The sequence below is a fragment of the Paroedura picta genome, chromosome 5 (assembly GCF_049243985.1).
Source record: "Paroedura picta isolate Pp20150507F chromosome 5, Ppicta_v3.0, whole genome shotgun sequence".
Classification (NCBI taxonomy): domain Eukaryota; kingdom Metazoa; phylum Chordata; class Lepidosauria; order Squamata; family Gekkonidae; genus Paroedura; species Paroedura picta.
The window spans coordinates 48,392,436-48,418,920 of NC_135373.1; the positions used below are offsets into that span (position 1 = coordinate 48,392,436).

A 26,485-nucleotide genomic window follows, 5' to 3' on the forward strand; every position below is an offset into this window, starting at 1 on the left:
GAGGAAGTGAAGGAAGATGAGTGTGCTTCCTGTAAGCAATCTGTCTGCACACTAAGTAGCTTACATGTAAAATTTAAAAATTGTGCTGGGAGAATAATGTTTTTTGTGTGTGGGTGTGTGATGGTAACCCTAATCTGCTGAATTAGTTGAGGGTTGTTCTGGTTTAATAAATCATAATAAATATATACAGTACAATTATTTGATGGAATGAAGATGGTTAAACTATCTTTCAGGAGAAAAAGTTTTGATGTGCTAATCGGACCCTTTGATGTGACAGTCAGATGTCTGCATATTAATATGGGACTAATAGCAGGAGGTAGATTAGGGTTGAAACAGTATGAACAGTGTTCAGTAGCCAAAAATCAGAATGGACTGAGAGTATTGCCCAGTGTGTGTCTCCCTGATTCTTAGGAGAGGGGCTGCAGAGTAGGAGTACTCAGGTAATTCTGCACTGCTTGAGTTTAAATCCTCAGTGGAATTTCAGAAATAATTGGAGCTGTGTTTTGTGATGTATTTGACCTAAGATGATCAATCCAGAGGACTGGAAAGGAACCTATTGAATCTTATCAACTTGCAGGTGGTGATTGAGATGGCTTTTTAAAGTGGGAAGAAGAAGAGTAAGATTCAAAGCGGTCTATACAGCATTATAGGAAAGTTGTTTCTTTAAGCATGAGAAAGGCTGATGGAGTCTGTATATGTTCTCATAGTAGAATAAAAACCTGGTGAAACTATTTCCTATTCACCTTTAGGTTCTTGTACAGCAGATGGCTGTAGGTTATGTTGCTCATAGTCAGTGCGATCCTGAACCAAGTTACACCGGTCTAAGGTGGCAAACTTCAGTGGGTTTAGGATGAAGTAACTTCAGGTTTGTACTATAAAGCCTCTGTTTGGAAGCCAAACATCTGCTGTACAGGAAGCTGTTGTAGGAGTAATCTGTTGCCTTCCACTTAACTTTGCTGAGGGGTTCACATAGCACAGTGTTTGTAAAGGTTTCAATAGCTTTTGGCATAGACAGGATAAATATTTGTAGTCCTTAATTTAAGCCTTAGTTGTTCTCTTCCCTTTCCCAACCTGGTAAAAGTACCAGGCCCCAGTCCTGAGACATGAATATATATATTAAATATGTATATGTCCAACAACATCTCTCTTACCACAGATGACAAAAGCCTGTCTGTCCCACAGGTCTGGGGTTGAGGGAAAATATCAGTTGTGGAGGAAAGATTGAGCCTGTTTGTTTCACATTCAAATTAACTGTTAAGCATTTACGCTGGTATTGAGTAATCTTTGTTACAAAATTTAATTTTAGTGCAAAATGGATCTGTGCACCAGAAAGATGGATTAAATGATGATGATATCGAACCTTACTTGAGTCCTCAGGCCAGACCGGTGAGTGAAACAAATTATGTTTGTTTAGTGGGTGAGGTGTACTATTATCAGTTGGTTCATTTTCTGCCTATTGTCTACCTTTCAGCATGGTTCTTTAGCTTGATGTGTTGAGTTCAGCTGGCCCGTTGATGACCCTGCCATGCCTGCTGATTCTATATAATTGTTCACCTGTAGTTTGCCTGCATGTATGATGAGTGCTGTGCTATAGCTGAATATGGTGTTTGCTGAATGTCATTTGTTTTTGTTCTTTGTAGTCTTCTCACTGAAATGCCAGGTGCATTAAACAGTGTAAGTCAATGCAAGCCATAGGATGAGACATCTAATAAGTAGTGTAATAGTACTAGGTTTACTGAATTGTAAAACATGCATATTAGACAAGGGATGTTAAACTATACACAGAATGATATTACAAAAGTAGGACAATAATTTAGTGAGACCATGACGTACATTTATTCATTTTATTCCTTTATCTAAACTTGTAAAATCAGGATGGACTTAGCCTGGCTTCTGAATGTTAGTAATGATGGCATTAGGTTGAATTTCCCTAATTTCATGCTTATAAATATTTCTGAGTGTTGATTTACAATTAAGCTAAAATGCCTCAACGCTTAACAGTGAACCGTCAGAAAAACTGAACCTCGGGTAAGTTGCAGTAAACCAGTATCTCAGTTGCGGTAACATGAAAAATATGAAAGTAAAACAAGAATCCTGAGCTACAAAATAGTTTTTCCCAATACTTCTGCAGCATGCTTGGAATTGCATTAATTGTTTGCTCAGAAGGAATAATTGTTGCTGTGCTGCAAGATAGCTTTTCCCTATACAATGAAGATGGCTGTCCTGTTGATTTCAGAGAGTTCGCTTTCCAAGTAATGATGCCCATGATAAATTCAATAACTGCCCTAATTATTTGGCAATTTCTAACAAAACCTACAGGAAAGTCTGGAGAATCATTGTCCATGGGGTCGCAATGGGTCGGACACGACTTCGCACCTAACAACAACAACAAAACAAAACCTACAACATTTTAGTTGGATGTTCTGTTTGTTATGTGTCATGTAGGTGGATTACTTACATACCTAATAAATTTAATAATCTAATTAATGCTGTTAGAGTTATTAAAACATCTCTTACTTTACCCACAAATATCTAATTAAATGAGACCTGGAGATTTATGAAATATGAAAGTCTAATGACTGAAAGATAATAACAGGTACTTTTCCACAGTTTCGGAAAATGTTTAGGGTTCATCTCCAGCTGATATCTGCTGGGAAAGAATTCCATTATTGTGTGCCAACATTAATGGATGTGATGCTGCGTGCCCTTCTCATGTGGATGCTGGTGTACTATGGCATTGTCAAGTGCCTGGTGGATCAGTCTTCAAGGTAAAGGTAACAGGCTTAAGATTTTCAGCTTTTCTGGGCTTCCATCAGAACCTTGAAGACTGCAAGAAAGAGGTGCAGATCCTGAATCACACTGAAAGTCGGAAAACCTGACAGCTTCTGAACAGTTGTGAGGAATAGGTAAACCAGACTGCAGTAACCAAGCTTCAGTTACAAAGATTAAATAACAGTTGGCAAAGTTAAATTTGAAGGAAGAGTGGGTGGGTGCAGAAGCATTTTTAGCTGATCAGTAAAGTGAAAAGTACCCATGTCCACCTTGAGTACTAAAGTTTCATATTCTGTATTAATAGAATTAGGAACTACCTATGCATGTAAACTGGAGAAACCTAGGACAGACCAAAGTACATACAAGCTGAATATTTCATTTTTTTTCTGCATTCAAAAGACCATTTTTCATTATTGCCTTATTTTGTTGGTTTGCTTGCATCCCTACATAACCCATGTATCAAATGAAATGATTGTGGGTCTTGGGTTTAATGAAAACAGAATGCTGTTCATGCACAGCATCTAATTATTTTGCTCAGGTTCCTTTGTTCTTGTGCATACATGCATGCAAGAGTTGAGAAAGGACAGGATCCTGTGGGATCCCTTTATGGAAAGACATGGGAAAACAAATGGTGGCTCCTAACTCCTCAAGGTATATTCTTCTGGGAATGAGTTAAACAACGTGAACAAAATAAAATGAGTCTAGTGCCACCTTAAAGACTTAACAGTTATTCCAGCATGAGCTCTTGTGAGTCATAGTTTCTTCAGATGCTATGAAGGGGAAATCATATTCCATATTTTAAAAGAAAAAATTACCAAATGGGAGGGTGAGATAAAGGGAGGAATTGCAGGCAGAGATGTGAATACCATCATAAAGCTTTCAGATGATATGGATATTATGTGATAATTTCTTGCAAAGATATGGATATTATGTGATGTTCTTTCAGAGACTACTGAAGTGTCCAGTAGGGTGAAATTACTTACTAGGTTCAAAGCAAAGATTATTGATCTAGGCCCCAATAAATGGTTTCTCTACTAGTTAGAGATCTAAAGAATCCAGTAAGCATTTAGATATTCCTGTAGTGAAAACCAAATGAATCCTTGGTCTATGGTGTGTATATCCACGTTCAGAAAGCAAAATACCTAGTTTTTCTCTATGAAGATGAGCACAGGTTCTGTTTCTGAGCAGGCTTATCACAGACATCCCCCTTTGTGATGATGAATACTAGTAACAAAAAAGTCAGGCCTCTGATGCCTTTTTACTCTGCATTGACGCCTATTAACTGAAATGACCCATTAGATTTGAGATGAGACGAAGTTTGGACATAGACAATCCAGACTTACTAGGCTGGTAAGAAAGACTTGGTCCTGGCAAAAGAGGGCTGTTCATTCAAAAATTGCTCAACACAAAATTGATCTTGAGTGGCCTTGTCACTAGTTCAGTTCCAGAATCCTCAGGTATCTGGTAAATGGAGGAAACTTGTGCAGATGAAATGATGGGAAAAAGACAACTTAGAGCAGGCTTTTTCAACCAGGCTTTCCTGAAAACCTGGGGTTTCCTGGTCATCCTGGAAGGGTTTCCCAAGTGGGTGGAAATTAATTTTTTATATGTTGTTTAAATTAAACATTTATCGGGTGATATGATAAGACAACTATACTTTTAAACAGTACTAGAAAGCAGCAGATTGGCAGCAGCCATTCTTTCCATGGTTCTGTAGGCATGTGTTGCAGCTATAACAGTCACTCGAAATGTAAACTGCCTGAGGGAACCTCTGAATTGAAATTTGTATGCCCTGTGGTTTTAGAATCACTTGATTTCTGCAATTAATCATAGTAGGACGTGGCTTAGTTGAGCAGTTTAGCCCTCTGAGTTTCTGCTCAACTAAAATCTTTATGCTGACCTTTAAGAAATACCATTTCCCATGCAGATGGCTGGTGGGGGTGGAGGGGGGGGGGCTTTGTTTCTGGGCACAATGGACAAGGCTGATGCACAGGAGCAGAATGTGACAGTTTACCCACGAGTTAGGGCTGGGTTCCCCATACCTCGTACTAAACAGTGGAATACATGATTGAGGTCTCGGTTAAGACTTTTAACAGTAAAGGAAATGGGGGGAAGGATTTTTCTAGTGTGAGTTAGTTATTGTGTCTTAGTCGCTATGATAATATGACAACCCTTTGATTTGGTCTGGGAGGCCTACGTTTAAATCCTGACCCTGTCATGGAAACTTACTGGGAGCCTTTGGGCCAGTCACACACTCCCAACTTAATCATAGTGTGGCAATTGTGAGGATAAAATGGAGGAAGGGAGAATGGATTTGTTTGATGCCTTGAGTCCCCATTGAGGAAAACGTGAGATGACGTGAGAACCAGTTTGGTGTAGTGGTTAGGAGTGTGGACTCCTGGCATGCCAGGTTCGATTCTGCGCTCCCCACATGCAACCAGCTGGGTGACCTTGGGCTCGCCACGGCACTGATAATACTGTTCTGACTGAGCAGTGATATCAGGACTCTCTAGGCCTCACCCACCCCACAGGGTGTCTGTTGTGGGGAGAAGAATGGGAAGGCAAGCTGCTTTGAGCCTCCTTTGGGTAGGGAAAAGCGGCATATAAGAACCAACTTTTCTTCTTTTTCTTATTTGTGAATTGTGGAATGAATGTATGTGTGTATTATCAAATAACACAGAGTAAGTCAGTACTGGCTTTGAAGTTTGGTCAAGAGATTCAGAAAGGTCACTTCTTAGTTGCATTCACAGGGTAGGCTAAATATTGTTTCAGGCTCCTTGGAGAGGGTTTAGATAAAAAACCTGGAATTTCTCTGCCTTCAAGGAATTCATGACGGCATGTAGTGTTCACCCATCCTCCTATTTATCCTTAAAACAGCCTTGTGAATTAGGTTAAAAAGACATTAGCCTAAGTTCACTAAGCACAATTCATGACTGAGCGGTGATTTGAACTTGAGTCTCTCCAGCCGTCTTCCAGTATGCTTGCCCCGTGCCACTCTAGCCCTCAATACATTTTCAGAGATCAACTGAATTTTCATAACGCCACTCCAAACTTTTGAAGTTTCCTACGGGTGGGACTATAGACACTTGACAAAAGGATTATGCCCCTTGAACATGATCTCTTCAGGCCTTGTTTAAAATTCATACGAGTCTTCCCAAGAGAGCGGTTCTCATTCACTTCAGTGAATTGTACCCACTGACGTTAGTGGGATGAAGATAGTATCTAAGATTTTTCTTTGGAGTCCTCCAATTTTTGATACTGAGAATGCAAAAAAAGACATTAGAGCAACTGATTTGGTGAAGCAGAAAGCAACAGAGCAATTTAAAAGAATGCAATGCTGATAGAGATGTTTGTACTGACATTTAAAAACATGTAATTCACTTACAATATTGCTTTTTGTGATATATGTAAAATAATAAATTGGAAATAATGTGGTATCATAGAGGAAAGATCAATTCAGGCTGCAGTGGGAGAACACTATTAAAGATTTCTCATCTAGCAACAGTGGTCAGGCTGTGTGTTATAAAAGTCTCATCCTTTGTCACCCAAGTGCCCTGTATGAGTCAGCCACATTTTCACATATTTGAATCATTTTTGACTCTTACTATCAGAACTAATGCCCACATGTTTTAAGGAGCACAGAATTTTGTTTTCAGTAACAGCAGCAAATTGTGATCCTGTACACTGCGGTCTTCAAGATTCTACTGTGACTTGAATGAAGGCCTTTGTAGCAGTTAAGAAGAACAGCAACTAAATCCTGAAGTGATTATTAGGGTTGAGCATGTACTAGCTCCCAAGCTAATATTCAGGCTGAACTCCAAATCAATGTTCAGGGAAAAGGTGTATTCCCCAAACATTAACCAGACTTTGGCTGCTCGGGGCTAGACATTTAAGCCTAAAAACCAAGCAGCACAGAGTCAGCCACACAGCTGCCAGCCATTTAATCCATTGGTTAGAATAAAGGGATTAAATGAAGGTTCTTCCTGGGTAATCTCTGCCCCTCCTCATGGCCACAGCAATCCTTTCCTGTGAGCTGTGGCCAGGAGAAAGGTGGTAGGGAAGTTCTTTCTAGAGTGATTCCTGCCTCCCATGTTTCGTGTAGGGCCTGGGCTCAGTTGGGTTTTGAGTTCATTGTGTGGTCTACCCCTAATTGACTTGCCTTTTTAAAGTTTCACACCCATCCCTAGGAATTACTATTAGTCCAGCACCTGAAAAATCGATGGACACTGATAGCATCTCAGTGCTTCCGACACAGACTGGTTAGGTGGTGCTTTGGAGCAGTGGTCCCCAGCCCGCGGGCCGCAGCCCAGTGGCGGGCCGTGAAGGCCTTGGCGCCGGGCCGCAGCTCCTTCCCTCCCCCCCGAAACAAGAAGCTCGCCAGGCCGTGAGCAAAAGCCAAAGCGGCCGATTAGCTCGCAGCCCGGCAAGCTTCTCGCTTCTGGGGGGGGGGGAGGGAAGAGAAGCTTGCCGAGCTGCAAGCTAATCGGCCGCTTTAGCGGCCGATTTGCTTGCGGCCCGGAGGGGCCAGAAGGGGGAGCCGCGGCCGCTAGCATGGCGGTGGCGCAAATGCGCGTGCACAGACTGCCGCGCGCGCCCCTGCCAGGCGCAAACGCACGTGCGCCGCAGTGCGCGCTTGCGCTGGGGCTGCCACGCGTACGCGGGCCCCCGGGCCGCCCTCTCCCTGGACTCCGGGCGCAAGCTTGCGGACCGCTGCTTTGGAGACCATGTGTGCAGAAGTTCCAAGTGTTGGAGGATAGAATGAATTTGTGTTTGTAAAAAACAAATGCATCTTTGTATTTTTTTATGGGTTCTATCAACAAAACAGAATAGTATGACACTGCGAAAGAGCTTAGATGTGAAGAGAAAAACCTGTCCAGAAACCAGCGCAAACACTTTTGTAGAATGACTTATTCCAGAAATTGTCAAGTCTTTATAGACAGTAATGCTTAAGCTAAATGTGATCCTAGTCAAGATTGTGTAAGTGTGCTTTATTAGCTAGAACTGTTTAAGATTGGTCTTGCCAAGCTTTGTGCAAACTGCTGTTTTTTATGTGTGAACATTTTCATGCAGATGATACTTTGTTATGTGTTTGTGTTGAGAATGTAGAAAATTCTAGACTTTGTAGCAGCTAAAATTTCAGCAAAAATGTTTGAAGTGGGACATGTGATTTCCCCCCCTGCCTTTTTTCCTTTTGTGATGCCCTTCTAATTATTCAGTATTTTTTTTATATTTCAGAATAATGCATACACAGCAATGTCTGATTCCTACCTGCCAAGTTATTACAGTCCATCCATTGGATTCTCCTACTCTTTGGGTGAAGCTGCTTGGTCAACTGGAGGTGATCCACCTGTGCCCTACTTAACATCCTACGGACAGCTAAGCAACGGGGAGCCCCACTTCCTTCCAGATGCCATGTTTGGACAGCCAGGGGCCCTTGGTAGCACTCCGTTTCTTGGGCAGCATGGCTTTAACTTTTTCCCAAGTGGGATTGACTTTTCGGCTTGGGGCAATAATAGTTCTCAGGGGCAGTCCACTCAAAGCTCTGGATATGGTAGCAACTATGCTTATGCACCAAGCTCATTGGGTGGAGCCATGATTGATGGACAGTCTGCTTTTGCCAATGAAACCCTGAATAAGGCTCCTGGAATGAACACCATAGACCAGGGGATGGCAGCATTGAAGCTAGGCAGTACTGATGTGGCAAACAGTGCCCCCAAAGTTGTTGGGTCTGCTGTTGGCAGTGGCTCTATTGCCAGCAACATTGTGGCTTCTAACAGTTTGCCCCCAGCAACCATTGCTCCTCCCAAACCAGCATCCTGGGCTGATATTGCCAGCAAGCCTGCTAAACAGCAGCCCAAGCTGAAGACCAAGAATGGCATTGCAAGTTCAAGTCTTCCACCTCCCCCAATAAAACATAACATGGATATTGGAACTTGGGATAATAAAGGACCAGTGGCAAAATCTCCGTCCCAGGCCTTAGTTCAGAATATTGGTCAGCCACCGTCCCAAATATCCCCCCAACCAATGGGTCAGGCAATGAGCAACAGCCCACCTGTTGTGCAGCCTTCAGCAGGACAACAGCCACAACCGTTGCCTCCTCCACCACCCCAACCAACTCAGCTGCCTGTGCAGCAACAGGCAGCTCAGCCTGCCCGCTGGGTTGCACCTCGTAACCGTGGCAATGGGTTTGGTCAAAATGGAGTGGATGGTAGTGCCGTTGGACAGTCTCAGACCACTTCTGGTGCTGTTCCTTCAGAGCCACACCCAGTCCTAGAGAAACTGCGATCCATCAACAACTACAATCCGAAGGATTTTGACTGGAACCCAAAACATGGTCGGGTTTTCATCATCAAGAGTTATTCTGAGGACGATATCCACCGTTCCATTAAATATAACATCTGGTGCAGCACAGAGCACGGAAATAAAAGACTGGATGCTGCTTACCGCTCCATGAATGGGAAAGGTCCTGTTTACTTACTGTTCAGTGTCAATGGCAGCGGGCACTTCTGTGGAGTGGCAGAAATGAAGTCTGCTGTGGACTACAACACATGTGCAGGCGTATGGTCCCAGGACAAATGGAAGGGACGTTTTGACATCAGGTGGATTTTTGTGAAGGACGTTCCCAACAGCCAACTGCGACACATTCGCCTAGAGAACAATGAGAATAAACCAGTGACCAACTCCAGGGACACTCAGGAGGTGCCTCTGGAAAAGGCTAAGCAGGTGCTGAAAATCATTGCTACCTACAAGCACACCACTTCAATTTTTGATGACTTCTCACACTATGAGAAACGCCAGGAGGAGGAGGAAAATGTGAAAAAGGTAATTTGCTTTAAGTGTTGGGTTTGGTATGGGAGAGTGCCAAAAAGCAGTGGGGAGTAATAAATGGTGGCGTAGAATGAACATTTCTTCCAGTCTTCCTTCTCAGCAGCATGACATGCAGTAGGATTAGGATCACTAGAAATTGGGAAGAGTGCAGAAAAGTTTCAGGCATGATTTGTCAAACCATACAGGGAAAAAATGGAATTTAAAAAGTAGAAAGTAATACAGTAGGAGAAAGATCAAGATAATATATCGACTAAATAGTGAAACAATACTGTTCCCTCTATAAAAGCTTCCTCTGTTCCTTCAGAGGCTGATTCTGTGAAGGCAAAGGGGTGGCAGGTTACAGTAGATAGGCAATAGGGTTGTGAGTGTCCTGCATAGTGCAGGGGGTTGGGCTAGATGACCCATGACGTCCCTCCAACTCTATGATTCTTCATATTACTGCCTTATTCCCTTTGTGTAGGGCTGCTTCTGAGACCCTGGAAACTGACTATCTTGGAACAGTCCTATGCCATATTTTTGTGAATATAAGTTTTAGGGTTACCTGAAAAAAGTCTTCTACAAAGTAATGTATAAAATAGGTGCTGGTGTTGTTATGATGGGATGATTTGGCAAAAAGGAAGGCTGGAATAGACATGCCAGTTGATCTAGAAGTCAGTGGGTTGTTGATGGCTGGGGGCATTTAATGCTATGCCTGGAGGAAATTTTTTTTTAAGAGCCCCTGGGAGTGGGTTTTTCCTTTTTAAGTTGGAACAGTGGGCTGTCAAATGGATAAATATAAGCAGAAGAATACTGTTGAGTCTTAGCTGGGTATTTTTAAAGTATGTACTGTCATTTTAACATTTGACTCAAAACTTGCTACAGATTGCCATGCAAAGGTGCATTAGAGAGAAGTGACTTGCTTTGTTTTAGAGTGATCCTGAAGCACATAAGTTTTGGATGAAGCTCTTGAGAATCTGATGTAGCCTTGAGTAGGTGGCTGAGACTGTTTGATCCCTTCTAAATACTGGGGAGGGGGAGCTGATTTCCTTTAACACTTAATCGGTGTTCATGTTTAGAAAGAACCCATTTGTATGTGTCATTGGCTACTGGACAAATGTATCTGCGGGCATGATAAAATAACAATTTTTAATATTGTCCAGGCATCTGTAAATCTTAATGTTCCTTTGTCTGTCTCATGTGGTGGGGGACCTATGATGAAGACTTTTGTCACCATAATTACCGGAAGAAGTGATTGTGGTAGATTCTTTAAACTTCCATTTTTCAGCGTGGCCGCTAGGGAGGCTACAGTTGTTCCATTTGTTTGTTACTACTGCAACTTGTCCAGAGGTACTGCCTCAAATAGTGGTATTGTGAAAGCTTGTACTTTTGAAGGTCTTTGGATGTGTCAGACTTCTCTTTGAAAACTCTTTAAGAGATTAGGATGGCATTCCTAAATCCAAGATTTCCAGGCTGCTGCTCTGTTATGTAAACTTTTGTCTGGGGGGGGGCGGGCTGGGAGGAGGAGAGGGGTCTACAAGTGTGCTGTTGCTGAAACCAACCAACCTCAGCACTACCCAGCAACAAGGGGGTTGAAGTTTGGAAATGTGCCTTTAGACATAGCTGCAACATCACATTTAAAACACCAAAACGGAGTAGAACAGGTTAATGATTGGAGTACTTTTCTTGAACGGAAGTGAACAAGTTTTAACCGAATTTGAATTGACATGATATCAGGAGCCCCTGTCTGTCCCTCTATTGCAGTGGTTCCCAACCTGCGGCCCGCGGCCCGGTGCTGGGCCGCGGCTCCCTCTCCCCGCCCCCCCCCCCCGGCAGTAAAAAACTTCCCAGGCCGCAAGCTTGCGGCCCGGGAAGCTTCTTACTGCAGGAGGGCGGGGAGAGGGAATCAGGGCCGGGCCGCGCATCGCGCATGCGCGGCCTGATGCGCGGGCATGGTCCGCACAGCCGCGGCTCGATGCCCTGCCGGTCCCCAGCCTCAGAAAGGTTGGGGACCACTGTTCTATTGGACGGCAAGTTAATTCTCTCTGCTTATATCTTGGTAATAAATCCCACTGAAGACAAATGGGACTTCTTATTGAGTAATAATCATAGGTAAGTGTGGGATGTAGGCTGCTTTGGTGAGAAACTACAATCTTTTAAAGCTATGCTTTGCCATGGCGTATACCTGTTTCTCATTTTTAAGTAGCAGTTTAAGTAGAATTCTGTGCTGATGAGTATGATGGGCTGTTGAGAATAGCTTTTGCATGCTTGACACTAACTTTTCAAGAATAGTTTCCTTGTTTGCTTTGTCAATAAAACTTTACATTGGAAGTTGAATTAAGTAGCAGTTAAGCTTTACATTAAGATGGCTGCATCTCGGTTACTGTCATCTTCTGCAGTGTCTAATGCTTTAGGTGCTTCATTGATAGACTAATATTGTGTTGCCTTATCACTGTAGACATCATAAGCACAGCACATGCTGTTCATGAGCTTTAAGAATTTGCTTAAATATTTGCATTCTGTATATTCTGCATCCTCTATATAAACACACATGGATAATGTACTGAAATGAAAACAGAGCAAGCATCAGACTATATTTCAAAATTTATTATTTTATTTATTTAATTCATTTCTTACCCTAATCACAGTCCTGTAAGATAGGATAGGTTGAGAAAGTATGACTGGCCCAAGGTCATCCAGTAAGCTCCCATGGCATGAATGGGGATTAAAATTAATGCCTCCCAGATACTGTTAACCACTAAATCACATCTGTTGTTGTTGTTATGTGCGAAGTCGTGTCCGACCCATCGCGACCCCATGGACAATGATCCTCCAGGCCTTCCTGTCCTCTACCATTCCCTGGAGTCCTTTTAAGTTTGCACCTACTGCTTCAGTGACTCCATCCAGCCACCTCATTCTCTGTCGTCCCCTTCTTCTTTTGCCCTCGATCGCTCCCAGCATTAGGCTCTTCTCCAGGGAGTCCTTCCTTCTCATGAGGTGGCCAAAGTATTTGAGTTTCATCTTCAGGATCTGGCCTTCTAAAGAGCAGTCAGGGCTGATCTCCTCTAGGACTGACCGGTTTGTTCGCCTTGCAGTCCAAGGGACTCGCAAGAGTCTTCTCCAGCACCAGAGTTCAAAAGCCTCAATTCTTTGACGCTCGGCCTTCCTTATGGTCCAACTTTCGCAGCCATACATTGCAACTGGGAATACCATAGCTTTGACTAAACGCACTTTTGTTGGTAGGGTGATGTCTCTGCTTTTTAGGATGCTGTCTAGATTTGCCATAGCTTTCCTCCCTAGGAGCAAGCGTCTTTTAATTTCTTTGCTGCAGTCCCCATCTGCAGTGATCTTGGAGCCGAGGAAAATAAAATCTGTCACTATCTCCATTTCTTCCCCATCTATTTGCCAGGAATTGAGAGGGCCGGCTGCCATGATCTTTGTTTTCTTGATGTTGAGTTTCAAGCCAACTTTTGCACTCTCCTCCTTCACCCGCATCAACAGGCTCTTTAGCTCCTCTTCACTTTCTGCCATTAGAGTGGTATCATCTGCATATCTGAGGTTGTTGATATTTCTCCCTGCAATCTTGATCCCAATTTGTGACTCCTCTAATCCCGCCTTTCTCATGATGTGCTCCGCATACAAGTTAAATAGGCAAGGCGACAGTATACAGCCTTGCCGAACTCCTTTCTCAATTTTGAACCAATCCGTGATTCCATGTTCAGTTCTCACTGTTGCTTCTTGACCTGCATATAAATTTCTCAAGAGACAAATAAGATGCTCTGGTATTCCCATCTCTTTAAGAACTTGCCACAATTTGTTGTGCTCCACACAATCAAAGGCTTTAGCATAGTCAATGAAGCAGAAGTAGATGTTCTTCTGGAACTCCCTAGCTTTTTCCATGATCCAGCGTATGTTGGCAATTTGATCTCTAGTTCCTCTACCTCTTCGAAATCCTGCCTGTACTTCTGGAAGTTCTCGGTCCACATATTGCTGGAGCCTAGCTTGTAGGATTTTGAGCATAACTTTGCTAGCATGAGAAATGAGTGCAATGGTGCGGTAGTTTGAACATTCTTTGGCATTGCCCTTCTTTGGGATTGGAATGTAAACTGACCTTTTCCAATCCTGTGGCCATTGCTGAGTTTTCCAAATTTGCTGGCATATTGAGTGTAGCACTTTTACTGCATCATCCTTTAAGATTTTGAATAGTTCAACTGGAATGCTGTCACCACCACTAGCTTTATTGTTGCTCAGACTTCCTAAGGCCCATTTGACTTCACATTCCAGGATGTCTGGCTCCAGGTCAGTAACTACCCCACTGTGGTCATCAGGGATGTTAAGCTCGCTCTTGTATAGTTCTTCTGTATAATTTTGCCACCTTTGCTTAATCTCTTCTGCTTCTGTGAGGTCCCTACCATTTTGGTCCCTTATCATACCCATCTTTGCATGAAACGTTCTCTTCATATCTCCAATTTTCTTGAAAAGATCTCTGGTCCTCCCCATTCTATTGTTTTCTTCTATTTGTTTGCACTGTTCATTTAAGAAGGCATTCTTATCTCTTCTAGCTTTTCTCTGGAATTCTGCATTCAATTGGGTGTATCTTTCTCTTTCTCCCTTGCCTTTCACTTCCCTTCTCTCCTTAGCTATTTGTAAAGCTTCCTCAGACAGCCATTTTGATTTCTTGCATTTCTTTTTCTTTGGGATGGTTTTAGTTGCTACCTCTTGTACAGTGTCGCGAACCTCCGTCCATAGTTCTTCAGGCACTCTGTCTATCAGATCTAATTCCTTAAATCTATTTGTCACCTCTACTGTATATTCGTCGGGGATATGATTTAGTTCGTACCTGAGTGGCCTAGTGCTTTTCCCTACTTTCTTCAATTTAAGCCTAAATTTTGCAACAAGAAGCTCATGATCTGAACCACAATCAGCTCCTGGTCTTGTTTTTATTGCCTGTATAGAACTTTTCCATCTTTGGCTGCAGAGTACATAGTCAATCTGATTTCTGTGTTGACCGTCTGGTGATGTCCATGTGTAGAGTCGTCTCTTGGGTTGTTGGAAAAGAGTGTTTGCTATGACCATTGTATTCTCTTGACAAAATTCTACCAGCCTGTGCCCTGCTTCATTTTGTACTCCAAGGCCAAACTTGCCTGTTATCCCAGTTATCTTTTGGCTTCCTACTTTAGCATTCCAATCCCCCATGATGATAAGCACATCATTTTTTGGCGTTGCTTCTATAAGGTGTTGTAGGGCTTCATAGAACTGATCAACTTCATCCTCTTCAGCAGCAGTGGTTGGGGCATAGACCTGGATCACTGTGATGTTGAATGGTTTGCCTTGGATTCGAACTGAGATCATTCTGTCATTTTGGGGATTGTATCCCAAGACTGCTTTTCCTACTCTCTTATTGATTATGAAGGCTACTCCATTTCTTCTGCGAGATTCTTGTCCACAGTAGTATACCTGATGGTCATCTGAATTAAATTCACCCATTCCTGTCCATTTTAGTTCACTGATTCCTAAAATGTCGATGTTCAGTCTTCTCATTTCTTGTTTAACCACGTCCAGCTTGCCTTGATTCATGGATTTGACGTTCCAGGTTCCTATGGAATAAAAATCTTTACAGCATCGGACTGTCTTTTCGCCACCAGTTACTTCCACAACTGAGCGTCCTTTCGGCTTTGGCCCAGCCGCTTCATTCATTCTGGCGCTACTCGTACTAGCCGTCTGCTCATCCCCAGTAGCATATTGGACACCTTCCGACCTGAGGGGCTCATCTTCCGGCGTCATATCGTTATGCCTATTAGAACTGTCCATAGAGTTTTCATGGCAAAGATACTGGAGTGGTTTGCCATTGCCTTCTCCAGTGGATCACCTTTTGTCAGAGCTCTCAGCTATGACCTGTCCGTCTTGGGTGGCCCTGCACGGCATAGCTCATAGCTTCACTGAGCTACACAAGCCCCCTTGCCACAACAAGGCAGCGATCCTTGAAGGGGGAAATCACATCTACTATTGAGCAAATTATTTTTAAGTATTGAGGACAGTAAAACTGTGATACTGGTTTGGCTTCTAGAAACATGGAATGTTAATTGCAGAATTTCTTTTAGTAAAATACATCTCAGTAAAGGTGGCTAATCCTTGGAACCAGTTTTGAGCAATTTCAGTGACACTGACACTGCAATTGAGAACTGTTGTCATGGTCACCATTGTGGGAAAAATTTGAGATAAATACATTTTTTGTATGGGTTGTGCTGATATCATCTTTGGTCCTTCAGAGAATATGAAAATGTTCCTGTAAAAGGAGCCGTTCAGAATCAGTACCAGTAACCCTGGGTGGGCTTGATGGAGAACCTCAGTAGCCATTTGAATGCTTCAAAATCAACAGGTTGAAAGAGCACAGAGCATTGGGAATTGCTGGTCCTTTTGCTTTTGGAACAAGGAATCCACTGTCTTCCATAAATAAAGCTTAATAGACTTGAAGCTTAATAGTCTTGAATTCTACTTTTAACCTTAAGCAAGCATAGAAGAAAATCTGTGAATTTTTTGTTCATTCATCTTCTGTGCATCCTCACATTAGGACTGCAGGCCAGCTGTGGATAGAAATTCCAGGCTCTTCTATCTCCTCCTTCACACTGAGTGAAATGGCTTTCCTGTCTAAACTGTCACATGTTCTGGAGGAACAGCGACCTCTTCCCTCAGTTCCTTTCTTACCACAGTGGATATGAGTATCTTAGCCCATCTCTTATTTGCTCGTATTTAGTGTTTTTGACTTTCATTCTGGGACCAGAATGGGACCATGTCTTTTCCTTGATGCCTTATGAATGGTGTTAAAAAAAAAAAGGCAGGGGGAGGGAAGATCATAAGTTAATCAACTGCATGAAGCAGCTGCTCTAATCTCCGATGCCTTCCCTTGTCTTTGTTCTCAGTCCCCTGCTGGGTTTACTTCAGCTGAGTGGGGAGCAACTATGTTGTAAAAGTATTCTTTGAGAAATGTGCCAAATGTGGCACAAATGACACATACATACAAGAATGAGCTGTGCCTAATGTGACTTGGAGAAAGTCATAACATGATTGCTTGTAAAATGTAGTTCACCCCTGTGGCATAGAGTACTAGGGCATTGAGACCAAAGACTGCCTTTGGGAAAATGCACTTTCATCTGCCAAATTATTAAGTTATCAAGCAGTTTCAGTCTCTATTTGAGAATGGCATTGGATCTCTCAGTTCCATCTGTTCCAACATCACAGCTCCTTAGACAGTGCACCCAATCACCAAATCAGAGCATGGCTCCCAGGAGCTCCTCAGAACCATCAGCAAGAAATCTAAAAGTAAAAGCAAGCATAAGGAAAGGTCAAAGCCTGTCTCTAAAGACCATCAATCTCAACTGCTTTCCCCATCGATTCTGACCCCTGAACAACAGGAGGTCATCTTAGTCCTGCCATGCCCTCCATCTTTGCCCTCCCATTCCCTGAATAAGTTGTTTTCCAAACTGGTGATGGATTGGCCCTAGCAGACTGTGAAGAGCCCTGTTCAGCTCTGCAATCAGATGCACCAGTTCTGTCATCGCTCCAGCTATTCCCATCTGTGCCCTCACATATCTACTATATATCACTGGTTTATGTATCTGAGTGGTGTGGAGTTCATGGGCACAGAATTGAGCCAGCTATTATGCACTGTTAAGTCTGAAACTCGACACAGCCTGACCTTACATTGCCAGGCTTACGTCAACTGTCAAATCTGAGGGTGAAGAGGGGGTTGGTATTGATTCTAGTCATAGTTCTGAGGTGCTCTTGGAACCATCACCACGTGAGACCCAGTGCCAATCTCACTCAAAGAAGATCTCCAGTTATATGCTTGGCAGATTCTTAGGATGGTTCAGTTGCTCAGGATCAACATGACCTCCATGGACAATAGACTAAAGGTCAAAAGTCTGAACTTTTTATATTCTGACTCACCAGGTATAGTGCCTTTTTCTATCTTGGAAGGATTCACTGACATTACCAGCTCAGTGTGGCAGAATCTCTCTTCAGTACCTGTGGCATAGAGGAAGACTGAGAACCTGTATAAGGTAAAACAGGATGAGTTTGACTTCTTACTTGCTCATTCCCTACCATCTTTCCTGATCATTGAGAAAATCCAACCCTAGACTACTCCAAGTGTCTCATTCTGTTCCCTCAGACAAGGAAAGGAGACAACTAGATTCTCTAGGAGGGAAGTTGTATTCCTCAGCAGCCCTCAGTCAACATATTGCCAGTTATCAGACAATAACGGGAGGATATCAACTGTTTCTTTGGGAGAAACTGTCACCATACTTAAATATGCTGCTGGAGGACAAGAGTCTTGCGAAGGTGATCCAGATGGAGGTCATACACCTCTCGAAGCAAGAGATTAATGCTGGCTGCCATGCAGTAGACTCTTCCACCAAGTATGTGGCATCTGGTGGAGTGCTTCATCATCATTCATGACTGAGGACAGCCGCCCTTCCTTTGGACACATTGTCAGGTGGAAGGCTTGCCTTTTGAGGACCAGTCCCTTTTTCAAAGACAATGGAAAGTCTCTGTCACAGATGAAGAAAAATCAACAAACTGTAAAGCCCTTGGGAGTTATTATTTTACTATTATTAAATTTGTATACTCCCCCTCTCCACAAAGGGGCTCAGGGCAGTCCACAGCATAATATCCATAAAACATCAATCAAACATAATTGCCCTACATCTTATTGGCAATTTGTTTACCCTCATCAACAGCCATTTCTTACCAAGGCACCTTTCCATAGTACCAGCACTGTCCTCCTCCAAAGCAATACTAACCATAATTAATCATAAGGAGAAGGGGATCAACTCAACCACCCTCATCCAGGGTTCTTCAGCAACTACCTCAGAAGCAGTTATTCTGGCTACCAGCTTTGTCCACATTGTGTCCCTCGAATTTTAGGAATAATCTGCTCTCCCTTCTTGCAAGAGTGGCATGCAATTTGTTTGGACTCATGGGTTCTCTCAATTGTGGAAAAAGGGAATCATTTGGAATTTAAGAGCATATGTCATTGTAAGCCTGCTTCACGTGCTGCTTATAATCCTTTCCCCAAGTTACAGCAACAATTTAACAGAGTTACTGTGTAAGGGAGCAGTTGAAACTTCCGCTGGGGAGTCCACACTGATTTCCATTCTAGGTGGATAAAAAAAGATGATGGTGCCAGGCCCATCCTTGACCATTGCAGGTTAAATAAGTTCCTACAGTTAAGTTTTCTGTAAGTGCATAATGATGATGATAACCCTCTTGAGAGCTAGGGGCTGCTCTATTTTTTCCATATTTTGAAAAACTGGCTCATTACACATTTGTTCAGGGATGAGCTCATGTCTCAAGTGGAACTGACACGCTGCACTTCCCAGCACCTGAAGCCATGAACTGGGAGAAGTCTAGGTTGAAGCCAACACAGGTTGCCCAGTTTATCGGTGCGTTTCTGAATTCCATAGAAGCAAGGGTCTTTCTGCCTACATACAGAGGTGCCACTGATAAAACTGCAGGTGGACTGATTTTTGCTGAGCTATTGGCAACCCCCCCCATACTTAATTCAGAAATTGCTGGTCTTGCACTGTCTATCACTGGTGTCACTCAGCAAACCAGTTTGGTGATCCTAGCCAGGTATAATCCTAGTAGCCATTCACAGTGGCATGCTTCTCCATTCCTAGATGTGTGTTGAGGTAGTATCAGTGGATGAAGATTCTTAACCTTTTTTCAGGAATTCTGTTTGGATTCCGAGACCTTCAAGATTACTGTGACCACTGATGCTTCTATACAGGGATGGGGGGCAGAGCACATTGTGAAGGTTAATTTGTTCAGGGTAGGTGGTCTCTGTTACAGGCACATTACTATTCTTGAGCTGTGTACTATATTTTAGGCCCTCATCTTTTTCATAGATTTTTTTATGGGGCAAAAGGGTGTTGATCCAGACAGGTTGCAATGTTTCATGTGAACTAATAAGAGGATACTGGCTCTCTGGCTTTATGCTCAGGTCATCATACCTGGAATATAGTGGTTTCCCATCATATGTCCCTAGAGGCCATTCATATAATGGGGTCTTTCAGTACAAGAGCAGACATGATCAGCTGGCTCCCTTTTTCTTATTGCAAATGGTCCCTAAAGGATTGGTATCTGCAGTCCATCTTCTACCTTTGAGGTATATCACAGATCGACTTGTACCGGTCCGTGGATCAGTTGGTACCGGGCCGTGGCTCCTCCTCGTCCTCCTCCCCGGCTGCTGCCTCGGGGGCTGCCCTGCCACTCTGCTGCCGGCTCACCTTTGGTGCTCTCTGGTGGCCGCCATGGCTGGGACTCCCCCTCGGTGTGGTACTGTGCAGCTGCTGCTGGCAGCACCCTCCAGTGGGCGGCGGGAAGTCAGGAGTGCTGGCGGGAAAGCAAACAGAGCAGCGGTGGCGGTGGTGACGTCCCTCGGCAAAAGACTACCCTCCCCCTCATTAAAATTATCAAGCGTTGACCAGTCCCCAGTGATAAAAAGGTTGGGGACCACCGCTGTAGGAAATGTATTTCAAATTGGTTGGGTAGAAGTCTTTATTTACATGTTCTCGCAATTCAGTTTTGATCAGCAGGTGCTTGGCAAGATTTGAGCATCCCCAGTTGTATACTAGTAACATGTTTCTGGCCTTTTCAGATCTGGTTCTTAGAGAGAGGCCAGTTGGTATTCTACATCTGGGTCACAAACATGAGAAGCATGCATACTGGTTGGGAGGTACACTTCTTGGTAGGTGTACCTACCATCTTGGGGTACTTGGGAATGTTCAGCCTGGAGAAAAGAAGGTTGAGAGGGGACCTGATTGTTCTCTTTAAGTATTTGAAAGGTTGTCATTTGGAGGAGGGCAGGGAATGGTACCTGTTAGCAAGGATAAGACCCGCAGTAATGGCTTTAAACTAGGTATAGAAAGATACTGGCAATATATCAAGAACAAATTTTTCACAAACAAATAGTTCAGCAGTGGAATAGGCTGCTTAAGGACATAGTGAGTCCCCCTCACTGGTGGTCTTTAAGCAGCATCTGGACACATATTTATTATGGATGCTTTAGGTTCATCCTTCATTGAGCAGGGGACTGGACTATATGGCTCTTTTCAACTTCAGGACTCTATGATTTACTCTCATTACACCTGAAACTTGGAGAGTCCATCCCCTAGTCTAGCTTTCTGTGCAATGATATGGGAGGCACTGATCCAGTTTGGGAAGGAATCCTCATGGTATTTCTAATAAGTGCAAGCGTTTTTTCTCATGGGCTATTTCTAAGGGTCTCTCTTAATTCTCCCATTTTCTGAGATCCTGAATTATCAAAGCATGTCAGGATTAGCTTTCTCCGTAGGCAGGTATGGCTGCTAGTCAGACCTAACAATACAAAACCAAAAAACAATTAAGAACCCGAATGTTAAGAAGGCACCGTTGCATGAGAGTCAGGCAAATGCAGAGGGTTGGTGGTCTTTGGAATTCTATTTTAAACTGTGGGCTCCAAACCAGACACTTTTATATTACATAGAAGATTAGTTGGAGCAGCAACATACGGACTTTCTTTACCAGCCAGTCCCATCCCAAAATTTTATGTAAAAGTGCATTTTAAAATAACTTGGCCACCGAGGAAGACCCTTTGGGTCAAAACGCACTTGGTCTCAGTTCCATGTGTAGTTGTGAAATGATATACAGTAAACAATTGTGAATTATTGATGGTTTTAACTTGTGCATTTCATTGTAATAAATATTTGCATTTTAAAATTATTCTCGCAGCTCAACTTTTTGGTTCCTAACTTTCTAGACCTAAACTATCATGACTTAGGGGAGGGTTCATAGGATCTCTCATTGATTCCTAATAAGACTACTTTATTTATATCCACAGCAACCCAAGGTAGTTCCCCAGTAGTCATTCTCTCTAGTGCATTCTCAGTCAATGTTAAAATCCTTTGAACTATTAGCATCATGTTCACTAGTGTTATTGTCCATGAAGATGACCTTTTTAGCAGCTATCATCTTAGCACACAGGGCCAGTGAGTTGGTTGTGTGAGTGGTGGACCCCTCTTTCCTTAAGATCTATAAGGAATAGGTTGTGTTACACTTCAGTTTGCAATTTTTAACAAAAGTTGTTGCCAAGTTTCATATAACCCCGGGGATTCTGCTCCCAGTTATCTTTCTCTGTCCCTTGTCCCCGGTCCAAGAAAATACTACATTTGCTTGACTTGATGTTATTTTTTACATAGAGAAATAAACCATTTAGGTCAGTTTATTTGCTGCTTTGGCTCTTGAAAGTGTGATTCTGCTTCTGTTCAGTCTCTGTAAAAATGGGTTTTGGGCACAATTCTCTCTCCCCCCCTCCCCAATTTATATCTCACCCTTCCCCAGAGGCTCAGGGTGGCTATATTTAAAAATTTAAAATTAATAAAGTAGTTAAATCAATTTCCAACCACCTCTTTCCCCAAAAGAGGGGGGGAGGGGAGGAATAATAAATTGAACACAATGAAGTTGTGTTATAAGAGTGCTGGTTTGCATTGTCCTCTTGAAATATCTGCTCATTCTATCAGAGTGCAGAGTTCCTCTGCTGCTTTACATTGCAGCATACAGTTGGCAGACAAATACTGGCAGAGGCTCATGGGAATTGTAGTCTGGAGGACCACAGGTTGACTACCCCTGTTTTGGAGCAGTGGTCCGCAACCTTTTCCAGGTTGTGGACCGGTGGGGGGAAGGGCGATCCGGGCGCCCAGTGGTGCTGCAAACATGCATGTGTGGCAGTTTTGCGCATGTGCGTTTGCAGCCCCACCGGGTGCAAACACGCATGCATGGACCTGCCGCGCATGCATGTTTGGACTGGCGGCCCCACCGGGTGCAAACGCGCGTGCACGGACCTGCCGCACATGCATGTTTGGACTGGCGGTCGCACTTCCCTGTTCCCCCCTCCCGCAGAAAGAAGCTTGCTGGGCCGCAAGCTAATCGGCTGCTTTGGAGGCCGATTTGCTTGCAGCCTGGGAAGTTTCTCACTGCGAGGGGGGGCGGGGAGAGGGAGCCGCAGCCCGTTGGCTGGGGACCATTGCTTTGGGGACCATTGCTTTAGCGGACACATTTGTGAGGCACCATGCTTTAGACCTGCAGACAAGAAAAAATACGGAGGTCGGAAGAGCTGTTCTTTGGGCATTGTACCAGTGAGACCATCGTTTTTTGATGAGTTGCTTGCAGGAGTCCCAGTGTGAGAGTGCACAGAAGAAGAAAGATGAAAACAAAATTGTACTTGGCTATAACTGTTGTGTATTGGCATTTCTTCTGTGCAGGCACACATTCCCTCTATCCAGCCCTGATGTGAGCTCTCTTTGCTGTTTTAGCATGAAAATGTTTTGTGGCAGACAAGCAAGAACTAAATGAAAGGGGTGCTGCTCCCCTAGAGCATGTGGTGGTGTAGATGGGGAAAACCCCCCCAGAGATTTATATTTATAACTGGCCTGGTCATGCACAGTCCCAGTGTGTGCCTGCACAGAACATATGTTGATGGGGACCCCCCCCGCGCAAAGTTGCTTGCCCTGCCGTGACCCCTATGAAAGGGTCGTTTGACTCCCAAAGGGGTCCCGTTTGACTCCCAAAGGGGTTTCACATATAGCTTTGCCCATTTTAGAATAGTGTATCTGAGCACGCTCAGTGTTCCCAAACGAAGAACTGGAAGAGTTTGTTGACAGTCAAGGTGATTTTTGATAGAATGAGGCAAGAGGATGTATTTAGTTTGTATTTTGTTTATTGCAACAAACTTTCACCAAGTTTATTTGTAGTATTATACATGTTTTTAATACTTAATATTTAGACTTGTTTTTAAGAATTGATTGTTTTAACATATAAGGAAGGGTGGGAAGAACGAAGATTATTATTATTAGTGATAGTGATGTGAATGCCTCAAGGTGAAAAACTCAGAAAACCATCCCCCCACTGCCTGGAAACTAATTTTTACAGTGAAAAAAATTAGAAATTCAGAGGAGCCCTGGGAAAGAAAATGTGAAATATTTTCTCCTTTGGAATGGAATGAATAAAATGCTTTTTAAGATGTTTTACTCAGTGTGTACTATAACAATTTTAATGTAGGACAATCTACAGTATTGGATTGTACATAGTTGTTGTACACTGGGGGTTGTCAACCCCCGTTCTGTGGCCCGGTACCGGGCCGCCGGCAGGCACGGCTGCTGGCATGCCAGCGACGCAAATGCACATGTGCTGAGCTGCTGCACATGCGTGTCTGCGCCCCTGCTGGCGAAAACGCGCATGCACATTAGGGCCCCTGCTGGCGAAAACGCGCATGTGCGGCAACTGCGTGGGCGCGGCACCCGGGCCGTTGGCTCTCCCTCACCCCCGGAGGCGGTCCCCGACCACAGAAAGGTTGGGGACCACTGTTATACACAACCTATTTCATGGTTATCAAATGGGGATGATAATGTGCTATTTGAAGAGTTTACTATTTTAATTGCTTATCTATTTGAGTTGGATGCAGTAATCCATCAGAAGAGCTTCACTGGCAGGAGCAGATTGTGAACTTTTCCCCTTTCTCTTCCCAAAAATTTATTGAAGTCTCAACCAGTCAGCAGTTAAAACACATTCCTATAGCTACAATCACTCCTACTTCCTGCATCACACTTATATACACCTCTTCCCATAACAGTTCTCTTAAAGCAACAGACACCTGCACCATATTATCCCCTTTCTTAATCTATAAAATAGTCCTTCATCCAAATAGATGGTTGTTTCCTTCTTGCTTCTTGAAGTGATGGTGATGTTTCTAAAGATGCCAACTAAAGGCCTGAATTCACCCCATCATGTTCTTGCCCAACTTCCTTTTGGGTTACTGGTAACTCAAAGAAAAGAAATAAAAGAGTAATCTGGCTCCGAGCCAATTTCACTCCCACTAGAAAACTTGGGTACCAAATGGTAAGCATTCCATATGTAACCATCTGTAATAAGGGGTGTCATAAGGCCCAGGCGCTGGAACTGACACATCCAGGGCATTTTTCCAGCCTGTGAACAATTATAACTTTGGTATAGTGAAACAACCTCGTCTGCAGCAGTCAACAGAACCCCTTTGCTTGATTGGTGGTCTCACTGGTTAATTGGGAGCTGCTGTGGCTGCATTTTACTCCTGCATGAGACAGCTCATTTTGTCCAGCGGTGGGGGGGGGGATGTTCTTCAGTGATATTTTCCTAGTCCTGCTGTTGAGCATATAACTCAGCAGTTGGACCTCCCTTCCTCCATGGATCACCTGGCAGTCTTCAACCTGGAAGTCTTCAGATAAACAATAAATGAATTGTGGTTGGGCAGTACCAGTGACTTCCAGTTATACTGGTTGTTGGGTGGCCTGGGTCCTTTCCGCACGCTTGGCCTTGTGTCCCACTCTTCCATCAGATGATCCGTCGATCTTTGTCTTGGGATGGCTGGAGCTCCATGGGGGTGCCGCTATTTGCTAATGATGTCTGGGTACGAACCCCCATCATTGGATCTCCTGGCAGCCTTGGCTTGAGTCCCGCGATGCACATGGCTTTGTACCTGGGCTGCTGCCCACCCACCCACCCCCTATCAGAGGTGGTGCCTGTAAAATTCTCTCAGCATAATCTAGATTAGGTTTTAACCCAGCTGGAGAAACCGCATGTCCCCAAAAGTAAACTTCCTAAATTTGTTTTCCTAAATTTATTTTCTTCCTAAATTTGTTTTTTTTATTGCTAAGCTTCAACTTAGCTGCACTAGCACACCTCAATACAGGCTGTAAATTTATCTCATGTTCTTCAGGGTTCTTTTCAAATACAAAAATGGCATCTAAATACTACTGAACTCCCTTCTGACTCTTAAGTACCAGATATCATTCGAAAAGCAGCAGGAGCTGAAGCCAGCCCATATGGGCCACAAAACAATCCATCATGCTGTAAGTTCTCTGTTCGCTTCATGCTATACAACTTGATGATAAGCACTCTGTAAATCAAGAGTGGAAAACATTTTTGACCCTGCCAGTTCAGAAAACACTTCTGTGTTTGGCAATGGATGGCTATCAATCATGATAACTTTATTTGGTTCTCTCAAATCTGCACAGAGACGTATTCTATCTTTCTTCCTGGCTACAGTTCTGGGTAAAAACTGGCTTGGTGAATCAATCTCTTTGATAATAAACTCCTGCACCAATATCTTAAGCTCCTCTGATCCAGCATCTCTTACTGCAGATGGCAACTGTTGTAACTTCTGTTGCTAAGGGACTATATTAGACCTCACTTTTACTTTATGGATAAATCCATTTGCACAACCAACTTCCTGTATAGAATTATCTCCACTCCCAACTGAAACTACCATCTGTAATGATTCTACATCTAACCACAATACTTCCATCCACCACTATCAGTTTTAACTCTGCAAACAAATCCCTGCCGAGCATAGAAATACTGTTAGGTGCAATATAAAATTCTGTTGCTACATAGAATGCACCAAAACTCAGTTCAGCAGGTAAAAAAACCTCTTGAAAGTATTTGATTCTTTATACCTACTGCAGTTTTGGTTCCAATGTCACATTCTTAAGATATTTCAAATAAAGTAGCAACTGCTGAACCAGTATCTGACATCAACAATATCCTAACCCTTCCCAAAAGGGGGTAGCAAACCTCTTAGCAGTTCACAATTTGTTTTGCTACAGAAACATATCTACTCCCATCCACACTCAAAATCTTTACATCTGGCGCTTGAATTACACACACTGTGATTATTCTGTTTGCTATGGCAAACCTTAGTAGAATGTCCAGTCTTGCCTTGTGCTACTTTTGCAGGATACTTAAGATACCGTTTAGGATGCTGTATAGAACCACAATGAAAACACATTTTTGTTGATGCTCTACTTTGCTGTCTTCATAACTTTTCAGTATATTCCTT

The 26,485-nt window shown here is 43.3% G+C and overlaps 1 protein-coding gene across 1 annotated transcript in view; it reads left to right on the forward strand.

The window, feature by feature from the left end:
• The window catches only part of YTHDF2 (YTH N6-methyladenosine RNA binding protein F2), a 35,148-nt gene that overhangs the window by 2,069 nt on the left and 6,594 nt on the right, over window positions 1–26,485 (forward strand). Inside the window, exons 3-4 of the mRNA XM_077337786.1 lie at window positions 1,307–1,386; window positions 8,008–9,594. Of these exons, the coding sequence (XP_077193901.1) occupies window positions 1,307–1,386; window positions 8,008–9,594 (1,667 nt within the window). The remainder of the gene's footprint in view (window positions 1–1,306; window positions 1,387–8,007; window positions 9,595–26,485) is intronic.